General features: G+C 38.8%; 1 protein-coding gene across 5 annotated transcripts in view; it reads left to right on the forward strand.

Annotated features, from left to right (window-relative positions):
• The window catches only part of WDFY3 (WD repeat and FYVE domain containing 3), a 196,540-nt gene that overhangs the window by 145,479 nt on the left and 31,813 nt on the right, over nt 1-19,248 (forward strand). For 3 of the 5 annotated variants that reach the window (XM_083367552.1, XM_083367555.1, XM_083367556.1), the window contains 15 exons: nt 3,198-3,364; nt 4,696-4,878; nt 5,427-5,584; nt 6,295-6,372; nt 7,281-7,508; nt 8,833-8,886; nt 9,547-9,715; nt 11,476-11,639; nt 13,171-13,319; nt 14,062-14,182; nt 14,399-14,484; nt 15,689-15,769; nt 16,934-16,988; nt 17,188-17,307; nt 17,806-17,923. In XM_083367552.1, the coding sequence (XP_083223678.1) occupies nt 3,198-3,364; nt 4,696-4,878; nt 5,427-5,584; nt 6,295-6,372; nt 7,281-7,508; nt 8,833-8,886; nt 9,547-9,715; nt 11,476-11,639; nt 13,171-13,319; nt 14,062-14,182; nt 14,399-14,484; nt 15,689-15,769; nt 16,934-16,988; nt 17,188-17,307; nt 17,806-17,923 (1,931 nt within the window). The remainder of the gene's footprint in view (nt 1-3,197; nt 3,365-4,695; nt 4,879-5,426; nt 5,585-6,294; nt 6,373-7,280; nt 7,509-8,832; nt 8,887-9,546; nt 9,716-11,475; nt 11,640-13,170; nt 13,320-14,061; nt 14,183-14,398; nt 14,485-15,688; nt 15,770-16,933; nt 16,989-17,187; nt 17,308-17,805; nt 17,924-19,248) is intronic. The other 2 variants (XM_083367554.1, XM_083367553.1) reach the window with 2 other exon arrangements.

Here is a 19,248-nt window from a genome sequence, read left to right on the forward strand (position 1 = left end):
AACAGTTGGTGCAATTATTTGCAAATGGAAGAAACACAAAATAATTGTCAATCTCCCTCAGTCTGGGGCTCCATGCAAGATCTCTCACCTCATAGAGTTTCAGTGATCATGAGAACGGTGAGGAATCAGCCCAGAACTACACGGGAGAATCTTGTCCATGATCTCAAGGCAGCTGGGACCATAGTCACCAAGAAAACAATTGGTAACACACTACGTCGTGAAGGACTGAAATCCTGCAGCACCCGCAAGATTCCCCTGCTCAAGAAAGCACATGTGTAGGCCCGTCTGAAGTTTGCCAATGAACATCTGAGAACTGGGTGAAAGGGTTGTGGTCAGATGAGACCAAAATCAAGCTCTTTGGCATCAACTCATCTCACCGTGTTAGGAAGAGGAGGAATGCTGCCTGTGGCCCCAAGAACATCATACCCACCATCAAATATGGAGATGGAAACAATATGCTTTGCGGGTGTTTTTCTGCTAAGGGGACAGGACAATTGCACCGCATTAAAGGAATGATAGATGGGGTCATGTACTGTCAAATCTTGAATGAGAACATCCTTCCATCAGCCAGGGCGTTGAAAATGGGTCTTGGATGTGTATTCCAGCATGGCAATGACCCAAAACACATGACCAAGGCAACAAAGGAGTGGCTCAAGAAGAAGCACATTAAGGTCCTGGAGTGGCCTAGCCAGTCTAGACTTTAATCCCATAGAAAATCTGTGGAGGAAGCTGAAGATTTGAGCTGCCAAACCTCAGCCTTGAAACCTTAATGACTTGGAAAGGATCTGCAAAGAGGAGTGGGACAAAATCCCTCTTGAGACGTGTGGAAACCTGGTGGCCAACTACAGGAAACATCTGACCTCTGTGACTGCCAATCAGGGTTTTGCCACCGAGTACTAAGTCATGTTTTGCGAAGGGGTCAAATACTTATTTATTTATTTGTTTGTTTTTATAAACCGCCCTTCTCCCGAGGGACTCGGGGCGGTGTACAGAATAAGGTAGGTATACAGATTACACTCATTAAAATGCAAATCAATTTATAACTTTTTTGAAATGCGTTTTTCTGGATTTTTTTTTGTTCTTCTGTCTCTCTCTGTTAAAATAAACCTACCATTAAAATGATAGACCGATCATTTCTTTGTCAGTGGGCAAGCGTACAAAATCAGCAGGGGATCAAATAATTTTTTCCCTCACTGTACAGGTAATTCCTCACAAGTATTTGGGACCAGAATTCCTGTCCCTAAGCAGCATGGCTGTAAATCTTGATGTTACGTGACCATGCTGCTTAGCAACAGCAGTTCTGGCAGTTCCCCATTGCTACCATTAAGCGAATCACCACTGGTTATTAAGCAAGGACCGGTCACGTGATTACAACTTCCAGCTGGCTTCTTCATTGACTATGCTTGTGGGAACCCAGCAGGGAAGGTTGCAAATCACAATCATGTGTGAGGCTGCAACAGTCAGAAATCCAGGGTGGTTGCCAAGTGCCCAGATTACAGTCATGGGACCATGGGGGCACTGCAACAGCCGGAACTTCTAGGACCACTTGTAAGTACCACTTGTCCAGCACCGTCATAAGTTTGAATCACTGAACAAGTGTTTGTTAACCAAGTACCTACAGTCTTTTTATTAATTTTTATTAAATGTTTTTACAAAACTGAAAGGCAAATACAAAAATATATAAAGAAAAGAAAAAAAAAATTACACATTTTCGCAATCATTTGGACACACTTCATTTTCAAACCAAGGACCCCCTGTTATTTATTTATTTATTTATTTATTTATTTATTTATTTATTTATTTATTTATTTATTTATTAAATTTATGTACCGCCCTATTCCCGTAGGACTCAGGGCGGTTTACAGGGAGAATTAAAATACATAGCATACAAAAATTAAAACAGTTAAAAACTATGATTAAATTACAGTCCCTGAAGTTAACTAAAACCCAATTAAATTAAATTAGTTAAAACCCCTCAGTCTGGGCCAAACAGCTCGAAGAACCAGGTTTTCAAGTCCCGGCGAAATGAGCGAAGGTCGGGGGCAGTCCTGAGTTCCGTGGGAAGTTGGTTCCATATGGCCGGCACACCCACAGAGAACGCCCTTCCCCTGGGAATAACCTGCCGGCATTCCTTAACCAGCGGTACCCTGAGAAGGCCCTCCCTGTGGGAGCGCACAGGACGATGGGAAGTTGATGGCGGCAGCAGGTGTTCCCTTAGATAATCCAGACCCAAGCCATTTAGGGCTTTATAGGTCATTACCAGTACCTTGAATCTCACCCGGAGGGCAACTGGAAGCCAATGCAGCTGACGGAGAAGAGGTGTTACACGGGAGTATCAGGAAACTCCCATAACAACTCGCGCGGCTGCTATGCTAATATCTGTACAGAAAAGCACAAAATGGTCTCTCTTTAACTTTGCCTGCATAATTCCAGTGTTTGGTTTTTTTCTTTCCAGCCTAGGAAACATAGCTTATAATGAAGTATTAGTTCAAGACATATGAACAGTTGCTTCTTTTACCTTTTTAATAACTATAATGTTTTCTGCAGGTGCTAATTCCAGAGCTGGTTTTTTTGGAAGTAATATTACAGATAATTCTGAACCTTTTGTGATGATACATAACAATAATTTGTTCGGTCTGTTTGATCTGGTTAGTAAGCCAGTTTGGCCTATTGGTTAAGGCAGCCAGCTAGAAAATTGGAAACCGTGAGTTCTAGGCCCACCTTAGCCATAAAAGCCAACTGAATGACTTTGGGCCAGTCACTCACTCTCAGCCCAACCCATTTCACAGGGTTGTCATTGTAGGAAAAAGAAGAAGAGTAAGGTGTGTTGGATACGTTCACTGCTTTGATTTTTTTTTTGTAAAAATGATAAAAGAGGGATACAAACGAATACAATAAAATAAATAATCTTTCACTACAGTTTGAAAATAGAACTTCTTCTGTTACTGTAGTAGCCTGTCTCTCCAATGTTGCATATCAATGAACTTATCATTAATGTTATATTTTTAATTCAGCACTTGCCCACACAAGACATTTACTAGGCTGTTGCCTTTTAATAATCCTATGCAGTTCACTATTACAGATTTCTCACTATGAGCTTCTTGAGATATTCAGCAAATGTGATAACTGTGCGTGTATTTATAAATTCAGGAAAACTGTCTATTTATATCAGGACCAGCTCTCCTTCCCCCCCACAGCTTTTCTAAAGCAAATATCCCTGCTTCGCATCTAACCTTATTGGATGGTGTTTACAGCAGCTTAGAGGGCTTTGGTCTGGAAGCAGAGGCCAGAATGACCACATGGCATATCATGATACCTTCTGACGTTGAGCCCGATGGAGTCTACAGTCAAGATGTTGGTGAAGGTAACGAGAGACGCTGAAGCAGTTAGCACGTTAGGCTGAAATACGAGTTAACGTTGCTTGTTGTGCTTCTCCCATTTCCCCATTCTTTCCCTGATCTTTTAGCTACTTGTTAGAGAGTCAGTGGGGAACTATTTTCCAGTGGGCTATGAAGAACGCGTTGGAAATGCTAAGCAGACTTCAGTTCACCAGATTGAAAGTTAGGCTACAAGAGGCCTAGCTGACAGCAAACAGTTTGAGAGTGTAAGATGGGGAAATAAACTGATGATAGGCACATCCACTTTAAATAGACCCTGCTAAGCTGCAGTCAGGAATGCATTAGAATTAGACATAAATCTCTGTCACTCAGTGAAATCTGTAAAAGCAGCAGACAAGCAAAAAGCATCTTGGTGAACAATAACATTTTAGCTGCTGCTAGACACGTGGAAAACTCATTGCTGACAAATTGGCTGGTCAGAGACGTAATTCCGTGCTTAGGATTTTTCTAACAGTGATGCGATCCCTTGAATCCCTACGTGTGGAATGGTGCATTCCCATTATATTTGAGTGGCTGGTGGTTAACCTAAGGAAAAGGTAACCTGTCAAATATTCGAGGACAGGTAGTCCTCGAATTACGACCATTCGTCTAGCGACTGTTCAAAGTTACAGCAACACTGCAAAACATGATTTACACCTGGTCCTCGCACTTACAACTACCGCAGCATCCCCATGGTCACGAGATCAAAATTTGGCTCCTTTGCAACCGGCTTGGTTGCAGTGTCCCAGGGTCACGTGATGCCATTTGTGACCTTCCCAAACAGCTTCCAACAAGCTGCCAGTGATGGGAGCTGGATTCATTGAACAACATGATTCACAAAATAGCTGCAGTGATTCACTTAACAACCATGTCAAAAAAAAGGTTGTAAAATTGGCCACCACTCACTTAACAACCGCCTTGCTTAGCAGTGGAAATTCTGGCTCCAATTGTGGCTGTAAGTCGAGGGCTATCTGTACTAAGCTTTATATGACTCCAAAGTTATCGCTGAAAAAAGGCAGTCCTTTCTATAGGAAACCATTGAGTTAAATCATAAGCTTATAGAAATTGCACGTTACCATCTTTACATTAGTATCTTGCCATAAGATGGCATGGCAAGTCTCTGGCGTTAGAATTGATTGCTTTTCAAAAATACATGATACCACAGATAATTCCATGGATCATGTTGGCACTAATCTCTGCAAATTGTATAGCATTAATGCTAAACTACTGTTTAGATATTATGTTTAACTCTCAGCAGTTTTTCAGTGTCATGGTTCTGATCGTTGATCATAAATTTGTTGTGTTCACATATATATAGGTCGCCAACTCCTCCTTAAAGCTGTAAATCGTGTGTGGACAGAATTGATCTACAGCAAGAAGCAGGTCTTGGAGGAGGCTTTCAAAGTATCCCTTCCAGTCAATGACAGAGGCCATGTGGATATTGCAGTTGCAAAGTCTCTTATTGAAGAAGCCAGTTTAAAATGTTGGCAGAATCATTTAGGTAAGAGCAAAGGAAAAGATCCAATGTTCCGATTTAGAACTTAGGATATAATGTGCTCTATGAAATGATGTTCAAAATGTTTTGAACTTAAAGCATTTTATTCTTGAAATGCCTCCAGAATATTCTGAACAGCCCATTTAGATTTTGAAACAATGACTTTGAACTTGAAATTGAGTGCTTTGAATTCAACATTTTTTTCAAATCAAACACACTCATAGTTCTAAGCGGCCCCCAGCTCAACATTCTCCACGCCTGCTGATTTAACATTTTGAGAACATGGGTGAAATAGCTGGTGGAATTATTGAATTATTGAAACAAAACTTCAAGATCTATTTGCTTATATTTGGGACTCATATTTGGGTCTTATAAGGGAGTAGATCCCTGAGGTTTTATGGAAACAAAACTTCATTGGAAGCTTTGCAAAGTCCTAATACTTTGTAGAAGGACATTATAGTCTAGATTATATTAGATTGTAATGATATATGGTAAAGGTATATGGGGAGTTGTAAAATAGAACTTGCATTTTGATCAACTGTTTTATCTTCTAGCTCACGAAAAGAAGTGCATCAGTAGAGGAGAAGCTTTGATTCCAGCAACTCAATCAAAGCTATCTCGAGTCAGCAGTGGTTTTGGCCTCTCCAAGCTAACTGGATCAAGAAGAAATAGAAAAGAAAGTGGACTTAGTAAACATAATCTATCCACGCAGGTATCTTACAGAATCAAAAGGCAAAGCAAGTTCAAAATTAAACTAAATTGTTGCCTCTTACTCATTTAGCAACTTGTTCTGTGTTTTAACATCACTTAATAACTTTTTCATTTTCCTTCAGTGTATTCTGATGATATCTAGGACTGGCAATTTATAATCCTTCACATATTTTTATCTCAGTCATCTCAGACTATTGTTCTTGGTGGCTGTGGCTGATGAGAACTGGAGTCTGCTGGCATCTGAGGAGCTATTCTCTTCATTCTTGCCTTAATAAAGAAGTGAGGAACTATGTTCCTTTTATGTCTTGTGGACTCCAACTCCCAGAATTCCTGAGCCAGCATGTCTAGCTCGGGAATTCTGGGAGTTGAAGTCCACAAGTCATAAAAGGGCCATAGTTCCCCACCCCTGCCTTAGAATGACAATCTAAATGTCATGAACTTGGATGACAATGCTGTTTTTCCATTCTAGGTGTTTACATAAATCACCAATTCTGCACTGCAGAGTCCACTGAAATAAAATAAATGAGTTTTTTTCCATTAAGTCAATTGAATAGGAATAAGTAGTCTTTATATGGCAGAAATTAACAATCTGTTTGCCAAATTTCCATGAAAAAGTAACAATCCTTTGTTGTTATTTTTCAATACTATTCTTTATATTTTCAAGAAAGGACCTACTTCTGTCTACAATAATATTTGTATTCTTACCATTAGGAGATTTCTCAGTGGATGTTTACTCACATTGCTGTGGTTAGAGACTTGGTAGACATGCAGTATAAAGAATATCAAGAGGTAAGTGAAATTAATAGGCCTTTTAATCAATATCTGCCCTTCTCATTCTTCTGAACTGAGGCAAGACATATAGCCCTAGCATGCATTTTATGTAGAATGATACGCTGCATACAAATCTAATCCCAAAAGTGCTCTTTCAAAAGGCAACTAGACTTTCTTTGTTTTGCTTGAAGACATTTTGCTTCTCATCCAAGAAGCTTCTTCAGCTTCTTCTGAACAACTGAAGAAGAAGCTTCTTTCAGTTCTGAAAAAAAGCACCTTTGGGACAACCTGGATAACTGAGAATCTCCACAGATGTTTTCAAATCTAATAGTAAAGGCTACTTCAAGAATAGATCCTAGTGTCAAGGTTCCGGTAGAGAAGACCAAACAAATCAGAACTCCCAAGGCTTGAAACTTCCTCAAAGAACATGTTTATTGGTTACATAGCATCAGCACAGTCAAAAGTTAAACCAAGTCTGAAGTCCCTTCCAAAATGAAACAATATTACAAAGATGAACTTCCCACCCCAATGCCATGCAATCAGCTACCTTCTCTAACAGAATAGCTTGGCGGGCTTTCTAACTAAATACTCACACACACACACCCAACTGACAGGAATGACCTTGGTTCCCATGGGACAGCAAAATGTTTAGACTAGTAAAAATTCTCCGCACCCCCTCCCATTCTTGTGGCAACCTAGAATAAGGAAAATGGCTGCAGCCAGGTTCGTTGTAGAGTTGACACCTAGCTTTGATTTTTAACTCCATGGGTAAAGTGAGTGAGGTTTTTTTTTAAAGGTTCAAGCAGGGAAATGTGATTTGTTCATTTGTTTGTTTGCCTTAAGTCACGAGAGGTTTGCAGTAGAATTACTGTAGTAGAAGATGGCTTGTGATAAAATGGCAGCTAACCTCTCCTTCCTTCTTCTAGCGCCAGCAAAATGCCTTGAAGTATGTGACAGAAGAATGGTCTCAAATTGAATATGAGTTGTTACGGGAGAGAGGATTGTGGGGCCCTCCCATTGGTTCTCACCTGGACAAATGGATGCTGGAAATGACAGAAGGGCCATGTCGGATGAGGAAGAAGATGGTGCGAAATGACATGTTTTACGTGCAATATCCTTACATGCCAGATACTGAACACGAGACCAATTTGCTGGTAAGTGCAAATGCATGAGAAAAACCTGTTTGTAGATTGGAACAGTCGTTAAAGCACTATTTGATTGCTTGTATTGTTGAACTTTCATCACAATGACTGTCATTATTGGCCATTAATATTCATTGCCTGTGGATTTATCAACGTTTGCTGGGAGTGCATTGCTGTTGGGCTATTGATACATGTTGATTTATCTCTAGAAGATAGTCACAATAGCTGCCTAAACCACAATAGCTTTATGGGGTTTTTTTTCCTCCAGTATCTTCTTCTAGAATTTGGTTGTTTAATGTTTTGGCATAGCTAAAGTGAAGTCATCTATGTATTGCTCCTTGTTGGTTGCAGGCCAGATCTATATATGTATGATGCCTCAAGACAGAAAGATGCTTTGTGATTTCCTTGTATTTATAGTCGTAAGCAGCCAGCAAAAATATGAAATTAGATTACCATACAGGATTGATCATTTACATTTAACTTGCTAGATTAAAAGGTTCAGCAGGTAGAACTGGCCCGATAAAAAAGTACGTAGGAAGGTGATAATTCATTTTTGGACATTACAAGCATAGCGTTTAATAATCTGTTGTACTTGCAGACTGAAGATTGAAAGTATTAATTGTATTAGTTGAGAGTTGGTAAAATGCTACATAGATAGTCCTCGACTTATGACTATAACTGAGCCCAAACTTTCTGTTGCTAGGCAAGTTAAGTGAGTTTTACCCCATTTTATGCTCGCTCTTGGCACAGTTGTTAAATGAATCACCGCAGTTGTTACGTTAGTAGTACAGTTAAGTGAATCCAGCTTCCCTATTGATTTTGCTTGTCAAAAGGTCACAAAAAGTGATCACATGACCTGGGACACTGCAATTGTCATAAATATGAGTCAGTTACCAAGCGTCTGAATTTAGATTACATGACCACGGGGATGCTGTAACGGTAGTAAGTGTGAAAATCTGTCAAGTCATTTTTTTCAGTGCTGTTATAACTTCGGTCACTTAGCGAACTGTTTTAAGTCGAGGACTACCTACGGTATATGTGCAGTTCTTTCCTAAATTATTGATTCAGATCATATATCCATTTGCAGTTAAGTAGAGTTTAACCTCAGTTCTAACTATTTTTAATGGATCAGATGCTGAAGGGTCATTTCCCCGCCCCCCGCCTTGCAATCCATGATACAGATAAAAGAAATGTTCAGTCTAGTATTTTGAAGGTTTGACCAAAATAGGTTCTGATAGTTTTAGCCAAGTGAACGTGCCATCATCACGCCAGAATTCTTATCTTAGTGTGATTTTATTTTCCCCTCATGTTTTTATATTTAATGCCCTGTTTTCAGTTTGACTTCTCAAGTAAGGCTCCGGAGACATCCGATGATGCCACTCCTCAAAAGGTAAAAAAAGAAAAAGATATCCATGGGTAGCCAAGTGGATAGAAATCTCTTTGCATGTTAGGCAATCGTAACAAAACTTCCATGGTTGGCTTTTGTGCTTTCTCAGTAATTCTGTTGTTGTAAGATTAATGATCCACAGTAAATGCACTTAAGGGGCTGTTGCTGTGTTCTCTTCACATCTTGATTTTATGCAACGTTTCTCAACCTCAGCAACTTTAGAATGCACGGACTTCAACTCCATACATATTGGCTAGAGAATTCTGGAAGTTGGGAGTGCCAACGTGCTGATTGGGGATTCTGGGAATTGCAGTCAATCCATGCTGGCTGGGGGAATTCTGGGAGTTAAGAGTTCATACATGCTGGCTGGGGAATTCTGGGAGTTGAAATCCACACATCTTAAAAGTTTCTAAGTATGGGAAATGCTGATCTAATATGATGTCTCTAACTCTTTCTGTCTATGCTACACACTAATGGGTTTGAGGTTGTATGGTAATATTATTTTCCTAATAGTTTCTAATTCCAAATCTAACTGATTATCTGAAAGTCCTATTTAGCTTTCAGTTGGCTGTCACCATTATGCCTTTAGACTGCCAGGAGATTCTGTGCATCCAGCTGGATTTTCTTGAGATCCTCTTCATCTTTTAATTTAAATATTTTAAGAAACCTGCACGATACCGGAGAGCTATAAGCTGTGACAGCAAAGAATATTACATGCGCTTGGCTTCTGGAAATCCAGCTGTCTTTCAAGATGCCATTGAAGAGAGTTCTGAAGGGGAAGCTACACAACAAGAGCCCGAGCATGGCGAAGATACTATCGCAAAAGTTAAAGGTTGTGTTTTATTTTCTGTTCCCCCCCTTCAGACCCTGATGTCTATTTAGCAAGCTAAAACTATCAATGACACATTTCTGTTTTGGGGAGATAATTAATAGCAAATAGCACTTAGGCTTATATACCGCTTGACAGTGCTTTACAGCCCTCTCTAAGCGGTTTACAGAGTCAGCCTCTTGCCCCCCAACAATCTGGGTCCTCATTTTACTGACTTCGGAAGGATGGAAGGCTGAGTCAACCTTGAGCCGGTCAGGATCGAACTGCCAAACTGCTGGCAGTCAGCAGAAGTACATAATGCATTCTCACCACGGCGCCACCAGGCTCAATAACGAACTATTGTTTTATACAAACAGGCAAAAAAAATGCATCATTTTTTAGCCAAATCCCAACAGTAAAACTACCAAAGCAAAGAATCTCTAAGACTACACCCCCAACACTGACAGGGCAAGCCAGTGGGATATAAACTGAGAACAAACCCTACTCATTTACGAGCACGGATGATGTTGCCTAATTTGGATAATGAAACATTTGCAAGAAGTTCGGCCAAGTTCAGAGAGCATCAAGGACCCCTCATTTCAATCCTGAGCTACAAATATTCTCCTCTATTGAATCATTTTTACATTTCTAATTTAGGGCCAAGTTGAATTTTTTTTAGCTGAAACATTTTTCTTTAATATGTGATCAGTATCCAAAGGCAGTCATGGTATTTTATTAAGAATAGGATCGTCTTAATTCGTAAAGAGCCATAAAATGCTGCAAAGGTAGTTGCATTCTTTTTTTTTTTTACTTTCATTCTATCCTTTCTTTTTTGTTTATATGGATGGACAAATCTACTGCTTGCCAAGGCCAAATTTCTAAACCTTTCCCATCCAGCTGTAGCTTTTACTGTATCACAAGGTTCATGTGTGAACCAGTCAGTTCACATTTTTATCTTACTTTCCCTTATGGCGCTCAAGATCTGACACCCTCATCTTATACCCAGAGCAGGCTTCTTCAGTAGCTTAAGAGGACAGATTGTGATTTGCCAAGCTCATTTATTAAGTATCATAGCTAAGCAACACAATGGAACTATTGGCTGCCTTTGACCAAATAGCTCTTAGCTTTTATTGGATCAGCTGCTGGTTGCACTGACCTTTTGTCTTCTGATGGAGATGATTTTTGTTTTACAGGCATGGCCATAAATCGGAAAAGTGCAGTAAAAGAGACATTTATTTCAGTTGACTTTGTCAGGACCCACCCCAAACCACGTCTTAGGAAGACAGAACTCTTGGAGTCAAATCTAGTCCAAAAAGAATCTTTACTATGACATGCTTGGTTGTAGGAATACAAGACAGGACTTAATATTGTCCCACGAACTAAATCCTTATAAAGAGTTCCCAGTTTAACCCCCCTTAACTCCATTTGGTCAGTCCCCCATCATTTACCTCGTATCATCCCTCTCATGGGAAAAAGGAACTTAGGACCTTTTATGTTTATTGCTCTCTTCCGTGACACAAGCCAGATGCTAGCCCCCCCTTTTGTTTCCCCAGTTCAAAAGGCTTCTCTTTTCCTTTGAAATGCCTAATACCGGTTCAATACACATCCATTCCCTCCTCTTCGGGAGATGGCAGAATCCATGGAATAATGTTTGAAACATACATTTATGAATATGATATAAATGGATTCTGACAGACTTGCTGATTTGCAGCTCTGCTCAGTTACAGTACAAAGCTCATTGACTTTATAAACATGTGGTTGATGCCTTTTGTTATACAATGCAGGTCTTGTTAAGCCACCCTTAAAGCGATCCCGTTCTGCACCTGATGGGGGTGATGAGGAGAACCAGGAGCAACTCCAGGATCAGATAGCTGAGAACAGCTCAATAGATGAAGAGGAAAAAACTGATAACGCAACTTTGCTTCGACTGCTTGAAGAAGGAGAGAAGGTACATAATGTTGACATCTGTTCTATATATCACAAGATCTTCTTTCTGAATATAGCAATAGCACTTTATATACTGCTCCATAGTGCCTCACAGAAATCTCTGAGCAATTTACAATGTCAGCATATTTCCCCCAACAATCTGAGTCCTCATTTTACAGACTTCAGAAGAACGGAAGGCTGAGTCAACCTTGAACCCCGTCAGGATCAAACTCCAGGCGGTGGACAGAGTTTGCCTGCAATTCTGTGTTCTAACACTGCCCCACCAGGGCTCTTATTACATATTATATAATTATATATAATTCCACTAGATTCCTTTCAGAAAATTGGATATCCGCTTTCAGATTAACATGGACTTAAGTGAGATCTTACAAAAGGAAGAATCTTTTTTACCAAGTTGTCCTGTTAATTGAGACAGAATGTTCCACAGGAAATCCTGTTACAACTGTGAATACTAATGAATACTAATTCCCTAGGGATTGATTTAATCTCCAGTTAAGCTTTTCCTTTTACTTGTTTGCCATAAGAATAATTAAACTTATTCTTGAGACACAATATTAAATTGGGTGTCAGTGGTTCACTGAAGTTTAAGCTCATCTTTGTATAAATATAAATATATTTATATCAAAGTTGTCTAGCAAGTTGATGGAAAATAATGACCAGATTTCCAGAGAACTGCTGAGCATGCTTTGTATATATAGACATGCATAAAGCTAGAGATGATGGATTTAAATATTTTAAATAAAATGTATTGTTGATGTACTTCAAATATAACATTACTAATAAGATTTGTAACAAATTAGTTTTGATTTTGTAGAACTAATTGCTCCATATTTTATTTTATTGGAAGTAAAATAATAATATTAAATCATCTCTTTCAAGGTAGCCAGTTTACCCAAGATTGTCATATTTTTAATAGCTTGGTATATTTTGTTCTGTTTGGATAGATTGCTAAAATAGTGTCATTTACAGTTTTAATCCATCAGGTGTATCTGTGTAGGCATTTTACACAATTTGTTATAAAAAAATATTTTGAATATTTTGATGCAGCACTGAATTATATTTTTAAATTATGTTTTCATATTCAGTTATTACTAGCCTTTATACACTACATTTTTACTATCTTTTTTCCTTACCATATATTTGAAATCCAAGTTAGTGGTAACCGGCTAGGAAGGTCACAAATGGTGATTACATGATTCTAGGATAGGGTAACTATCATAAATATACCACTCTTTTGCCAAATGCCCAAATTTTAATCATGTGACAATGGGGATGCTGCAACAATGGTAAGTGTGAAAACTGGTCATAAGTCACTTTTTTCAGTGCCGTTGTAACTTTGAACGGTCACTAAACGAAAGATTGTAAATTGAGGGCTATCTCTATTCATTATACTTGAAGCTAAATGCTCAGAGGATTCTTCTTCCTTGAAACTTCATCCTGAATTAAAGCGATTTTTTTCCAAAACCAAACATGAAAAAAGTAAGATTATAACATTTTATCTGCTCTTGATTAAATAACGGGTCTTATTACAGATACAACACATGTATCGTTGTGCCCGGGTTCAAGGACTGGACACCAGTGAAGGACTTCTTCTCTTTGGAAAAGAGCACTTTTATGTGATTGATGGATTCACCATGACTGCTACACGGGAAATACGGGACATTGAGACCCTGCCTCCAAAGTGAGTTACAGTAGTGGACAGTGCAAGAGAAAAATGTTGTTGTTGTTGTTGTTAGTTGCGAAGTCGTGTCCGACCCATTGCGACCCCATGGACAACATTCCTCCAGGCCTTTCTGTCCTCTACCATATTCTGGAGCATTTAAGCTCACGCTTACTGCTTCAGTGTCTCCATCCAGCCACCTCATTCTCTGTCGCCCCCTTCTTCTCTTGTCCTCAACCTTTCCCAGCATCAGACTCTTCTCTAGTGAGTCCTTACTTCTCATTAGGTGGCCAAAGTATTGGAGTTTTAGCTTCAGGATCTGGCCTTCTAAAGGGCAGCCAAGGTTGATCTCCTCTAGGACTGACCGGTTTGATCGCCTTGCAGTCCAAGGGACTTGCAGGAGTCTTCTCCAGCACCAGAGTTCAAAGGCCTCAATTCTTTGGTGCTCAGCCTTTCTTATGGTCCAACTTTCACAGCCATACATTGCAACTGGGAAAACCATGGCCTTGACTATACGCACTTTTGTTGGCAGGGTGATGTCTCTGCTTTTTAGTATAGAAAAATGTTAGATATGTGAAAATTTATATATAAAAATGTACCAAAACTGCTCCTAATTCCAGTCATGGTACGATGAGATAAATAATGGGGAAAATATGATGAGAAAGAACATTGAAACGAAATGAAGAAAGTAAGATCTACTGAACATCGTTCGAGATTGACAATTTCACTTATACCCTCCATCTTACTTTCTCACTTTCTACAGTATGCACGAGCCCATTATACCCCGAGGCGCAAGACAAGGTCCAAGTCAGCTCAAAAGGACATGCAGTATATTTGCCTATGAAGATATCAAAGAAGTGCATAAGAGAAGATACTTGTTGCAGGTGGATATGCAGGACTATGTTTGTTTGATATGTGATCCCTAAAACAATCCTGTGTGTTTAATGGGGAATAATATTTTATAGATAGGACTGCATATAGTTCTTTTTCTTTTTCTTTGTTTCATTCAAGCAAAGAGGAAGCCTGCAAATTCATTTCCTGGCTGAATAAAAAAAGTCAGCTGCTTGGAACACATTTTTAAAAGGTGTTTTCTATTACAGCCAATTGCTGTTGAAGTATTCTCAGGTGATGGACGCAACTACCTGCTGGCTTTTCAAAAAGGAGTGAGAAATAAAGTCTATCAAAGGTACTATAAATTGTTTCTCAGTTGAATATCTGCAGCTAACGCGTAGTGGGTGATAATATGAAAGTGTAACATTTGTTTAGCTAACCAAGTTCTCTTGTTTAGCCTCTCTTACAGTTTTTTTAACAATTAAGATCTTGCGATCAAGACATTGATACACTATGTGCAATAAGACAAGTGTGTATAACCCAGTACAGTCAACCTGTTGTCATGGGCTACAACTATGGTGGCGAACCTATGGCACGCGTGCCACAGGTGGCACACAGAGCCCTCTCTGGGGGCACGGACCCCACCGCCCCAGTCCTAGGCCTTCAGCTGGGTTTTATAAATCGTTTTCGCTTTAGGCCTCTGCTGCCATGTACAAAAAAAAAAGATCTCGCAAAGTTGAAATTGATTGATTGAACTTTTTAGTCCCACCCAGTCTGCCATTACACTGCAGCCACGCCCACCTGGGCCACACCCACCCGACACCCGACGATACATAAGTGGGTTTTGGGTTGCAGTTTGGGCACTCGGTCTCTAAAAGGTTTGCCATCACTGGACTACAATATAAGTGTCTCTTCCAAAACAGATTTCTCCTATAGAAAAACTGAACTTTCTGGAGAGTCAAAGAAGAGTGCAGAAATATTAAATAAGATTTCCTCTTTGTTAAAAATAAGACTTTTGTTTGAATTTGCACTGAATAGTGCATATTTTCCTTCATTAAGCATTTGTTAAGTAAATTTGTACAGACAGTCCTCGACTTACAATCGCAATTGAACCCCAAATTTCTGTTGTTAAGTGAGACATTTAAGTACGTTTTGCCCCATTTTACAACCTTTCCTGCCACAATTGTTAAGTGAATCACTGCAGTTGTTAAGTTAGTAACAGCGAATCTGGCTTCCCCATTGACTTTGTTTGCCAAAGGTTGAAAAAGGTGGATCATATGATCTTGGGACACAGCAATGGTCATAAATACAAACCAGTTGCCAAACATTTTGATCACATAATTATGGGGGATGCTACAAAAGTGGTAACTGTGAAAAATGACCATAAATCAATTTTTTCAGTGCTCTTGTAACTGAATAGTCAGTAAATGAACTCTTGTAAGTTGAGGACTACCTGTATTAAAAATGGAAACAATGATTCTTTGTTGCTACTGAATTGCTGTCCAATTCTAACTGAATATATAGTTTGCTAATTGCATTGTTTTCTTAATTTTAAACAGGTTTTTGGCTGTAGTTCCATCTTTAACTGACAGCTCAGAATCAGTCTCTGGACAACGACCTAATACCAGCGTAGAACAAGGGTAATCATTTACACTGACTGCTTCTGTGTTACACAACTCGAATCTCAGTTTATAAGCAAATCTTACAACACATTGGCTAGAGTTAAAAAAAAGTATTCAGTTAAATTATAATTTTCTATTTTTCATCCAAACCAGAAACTAGTATCAGTAGATTATTGAAGCATTTGTCAGTTTATTAAGTCAAAATATAATGGTTTCAACACTGATGTTATTATGACTCAATTTTAAAATGTGATATGTAAGAACAAATTGCTGAATTTCACTGTCCTTATCTAACACATATTGTTCTAAGCACATGTTAATAAAGCAAATTTTGAGATTTTTTTTTAAAAAAACAAATGTTCATAAAGTACTAATTAGTGGATTCCTTTCTTATATTATTCATTTCCCAGAAAATGGGACAAATTTTTCTTAAATATTCACCAGATCAAATGCTCTGTTTACTGGCTATATCTAGATACTGGTCATTTCCTATGAGCTTATAGCATGTCGTCTCCAATAGTTTGTTTAAAATAGATAAAACTGAGGTTTTCCCAAGATCAGCCAGTGAGATTTGAAATTTGAACCAGGGATTAGAGATTTTTCCCCTATCTCAATATCATACTACATCTAAATAAAATTATTCAGACCAATTCTGAATAAAATTATTTGAAACCCAAAACCATTCTGGACTTGAATGGTATCCTGTAAAATTAAGCCTTTGAATTAATTAAAATGTAAGGGACGCGGTTGCTCAGTGGGTTAGGACGCTAAGCTTGTCAATCAGAAGGTCGGCAGTTTGGCGGGTTGAATCCTAAGTGCTGCGTAACAGAGCGAGCACCTATTACTCGTCCCAGCTTCTGCCAACCTAGCAGTTCGAAAGCACGTAAAAATGCAAGTAGAAAAATAGGGACCACTACGGTGAGAAGGTAACAGCGTTCCGTGCGCCTTTGGCGTCTAGTTATGCCGGCCACATGACCACGGAGGCGTCCTCGGACAAGTGCTGGTTCTTCGGCTTTGAAACGGAGATGAGCACCGGCCCCTAGAGTCGGAAACGACTAGCACGCATGTGCGGGGGAACTTTTACCTTTTTATTAATTAAAATAAATACGTTTGTTCCTTGCCATTTTTGTACTATTGGATTTTTAATTCTGTTAATTCAGTGGGTTAACTTTTCCTCATTAGATCTGGCTTGCTGAGCACTCTTGTAGGGGAGAAATCTGTTACACAAAGATGGGAGGTAAGCATAAATAAGTTTTATTTAAATTTTACATTGAGGTGAAACAGAATATTGAAAATGTAATCTTGGAGTTTTATTTTCATGTTATGTAAAGGAGTAGACAAATTTATATTTTGAAATTTTGTAATTGACAAATGAACTCAAATGCTGGTATCTCTCTTCTCTCTCGCTCCCCCTCCCCCCCTCTCTGTCGCTCAAGAGAGGTGAAATCAGTAACTTCCAATACCTGATGCACTTAAACACTTTGGCGGGTCGATCCTATAATGACCTTATGCAGTATCCTGTCTTTCCATGGATCCTTGCTGACTATGATTCAGAGGTAAATGCAGACTCCAACGGAAAACAAGAGTAACTTCCATTGACTTAAAATGTGATGTTGGTTCTTAATTGATGAGTCTTCACTGTTGAAATTCACTGAATTATTAATGTTAAATAATAAAGTTGGTGGTTATAGTCATAATTGTGTTGTCAATATTGCTAGTGAATTAATTATCGATTCGTAGTGAGATTTTGAACTTAGAAGTGTTAGGGGTCCAACAGTAATAATGGTGCATGTCAGAGTATTACTGTAAATCCAAGATGGATTTGTCTAGCCCAGGAGTAGGCAACCTTGACTCTTTTATGACTCGTGGACTTCAAGTCCCAGAATTCCTGAGCCAGCACTGGCTCAGGAATTCTAGGAGTTGAAGTCCACGAGTCATAAAAGAGCCAAGGTTGCCTACCCCTGGGTTAGCCTATCAAATATGGTTGGAATCTTCCTCTAATTAAAGGGCCTTTGCTAATCCTTAGATGGCTTTCATTTCCTCCTCTTTTCAAGGAATTGGATCTTAGCAACCCAAAGACATTTAGAAACTTGGCCAAGCCAATGGGGGCCCAGACTGATGAGAGATTAGCTCAATATAAAAAGCGCTACAAAGACTGGGAAGATCCTAACGGTGAGTTCTTGGCCTAGGAATTTGTTAGCTGTGTGAATTTGTCTATACAGGTAGTCCTCGACTTAACAACAATTTGTTTAGTGACCATTTGAAGTTACAAGGACACTGAAAAAACTGACTTGTGACCATTTTTCACACTTACAACCATTGCAGCGTCCCCATGATCCGTGACCAACATTCCAACACTTGGCAACTGACTCGTATTTATGACGGTTGCAGTGTCCTGGGATCACGTGATCACCTTTTGCGACCTTCTGACAAGCAAAGTCAGTGGGGAAAGCCCTTTTCACTTAACAACCATGTAGCTAACTTAACAACTGCAGTGACTTACTTAACAACTGGGGCAAGAAAAGTCATAAAACTCACTTAACAAATGTCTCACATAACATCAGAAATGTTGGGCTCAATTGTGGTTGTAAGTCGAGGACTACCTGTATATACACATGTTTATTTTTTTTAAAAAAACCAATATATTATCTTCAGTATTTTATGAATTGTGCTAATTTATATCTAAATAGCAGGTATTACATTAATATTTCAAACAGATAGCAAATTGTTCTAGCTAATGAACTTAGCTTTTGGAATTTTGACTCACGTCATGGACATCATAAAAAAAGTGGCTGTGATTAGATTGTGGTTCTGTAAAAAAGAACAGCCAGTTCCTCACTGAGCTATTAAGCAAATTTGAAACAAACCAAAATCCTGTTACTTTGCATTTACCAAGTATTTATTTCAATGAAAGATAAGCTTTGTGTGAAGTAACTTCTGCAGCTGTGCTTCAAATTAAAGCTTTAATCTGATAACTGCTAAGGTCCTTGTGGGAATAAATATGGGTATTAGTTCTCGGATATTTCTTCACTTAGAACTTCTTTTTTTTCAAGCTAGACAACTTTTAAGCTATGTAGACGTCACATCTCCAAACCCTTGCTAGATAGGGAATTCTGGGAGTTGAAGTCCAAATATCTTAAATTTGTCAAGATTGAAAAACACTGATTTAGAAGCATTTCTAGTCAATTCTCTCCAAATTAATGTTTTTTAAAAAAATAATAGAAAATAGTTTTTAAAAAGAATCCCAGTATCCTAAATTTGTTTCAGGATGAGCCTTTGGATTCACATGCGAACCAAAAAAAAAAAAACCCCTCAGGATTTAGGATAACCTACTTACCAGGATAACTCTTCATTCTCTATGCCATAGATACGCTTCCATTATGTATTAAATCAAGAGATAAATGAATTAATAGAACTAAAACTGGAATGATCTATTACTTATAAGCTGCATCTACCCCAGTTTATGTTTTGTGACAGAACCCAGTTGACATGGGACA

The sequence above is a fragment of the Vipera ursinii genome, assembly GCF_947247035.1.
Source record: "Vipera ursinii genome assembly, chromosome: 7".
In the NCBI taxonomy this organism is placed as follows: Eukaryota; Metazoa; Chordata; class Lepidosauria; order Squamata; family Viperidae; genus Vipera; species Vipera ursinii.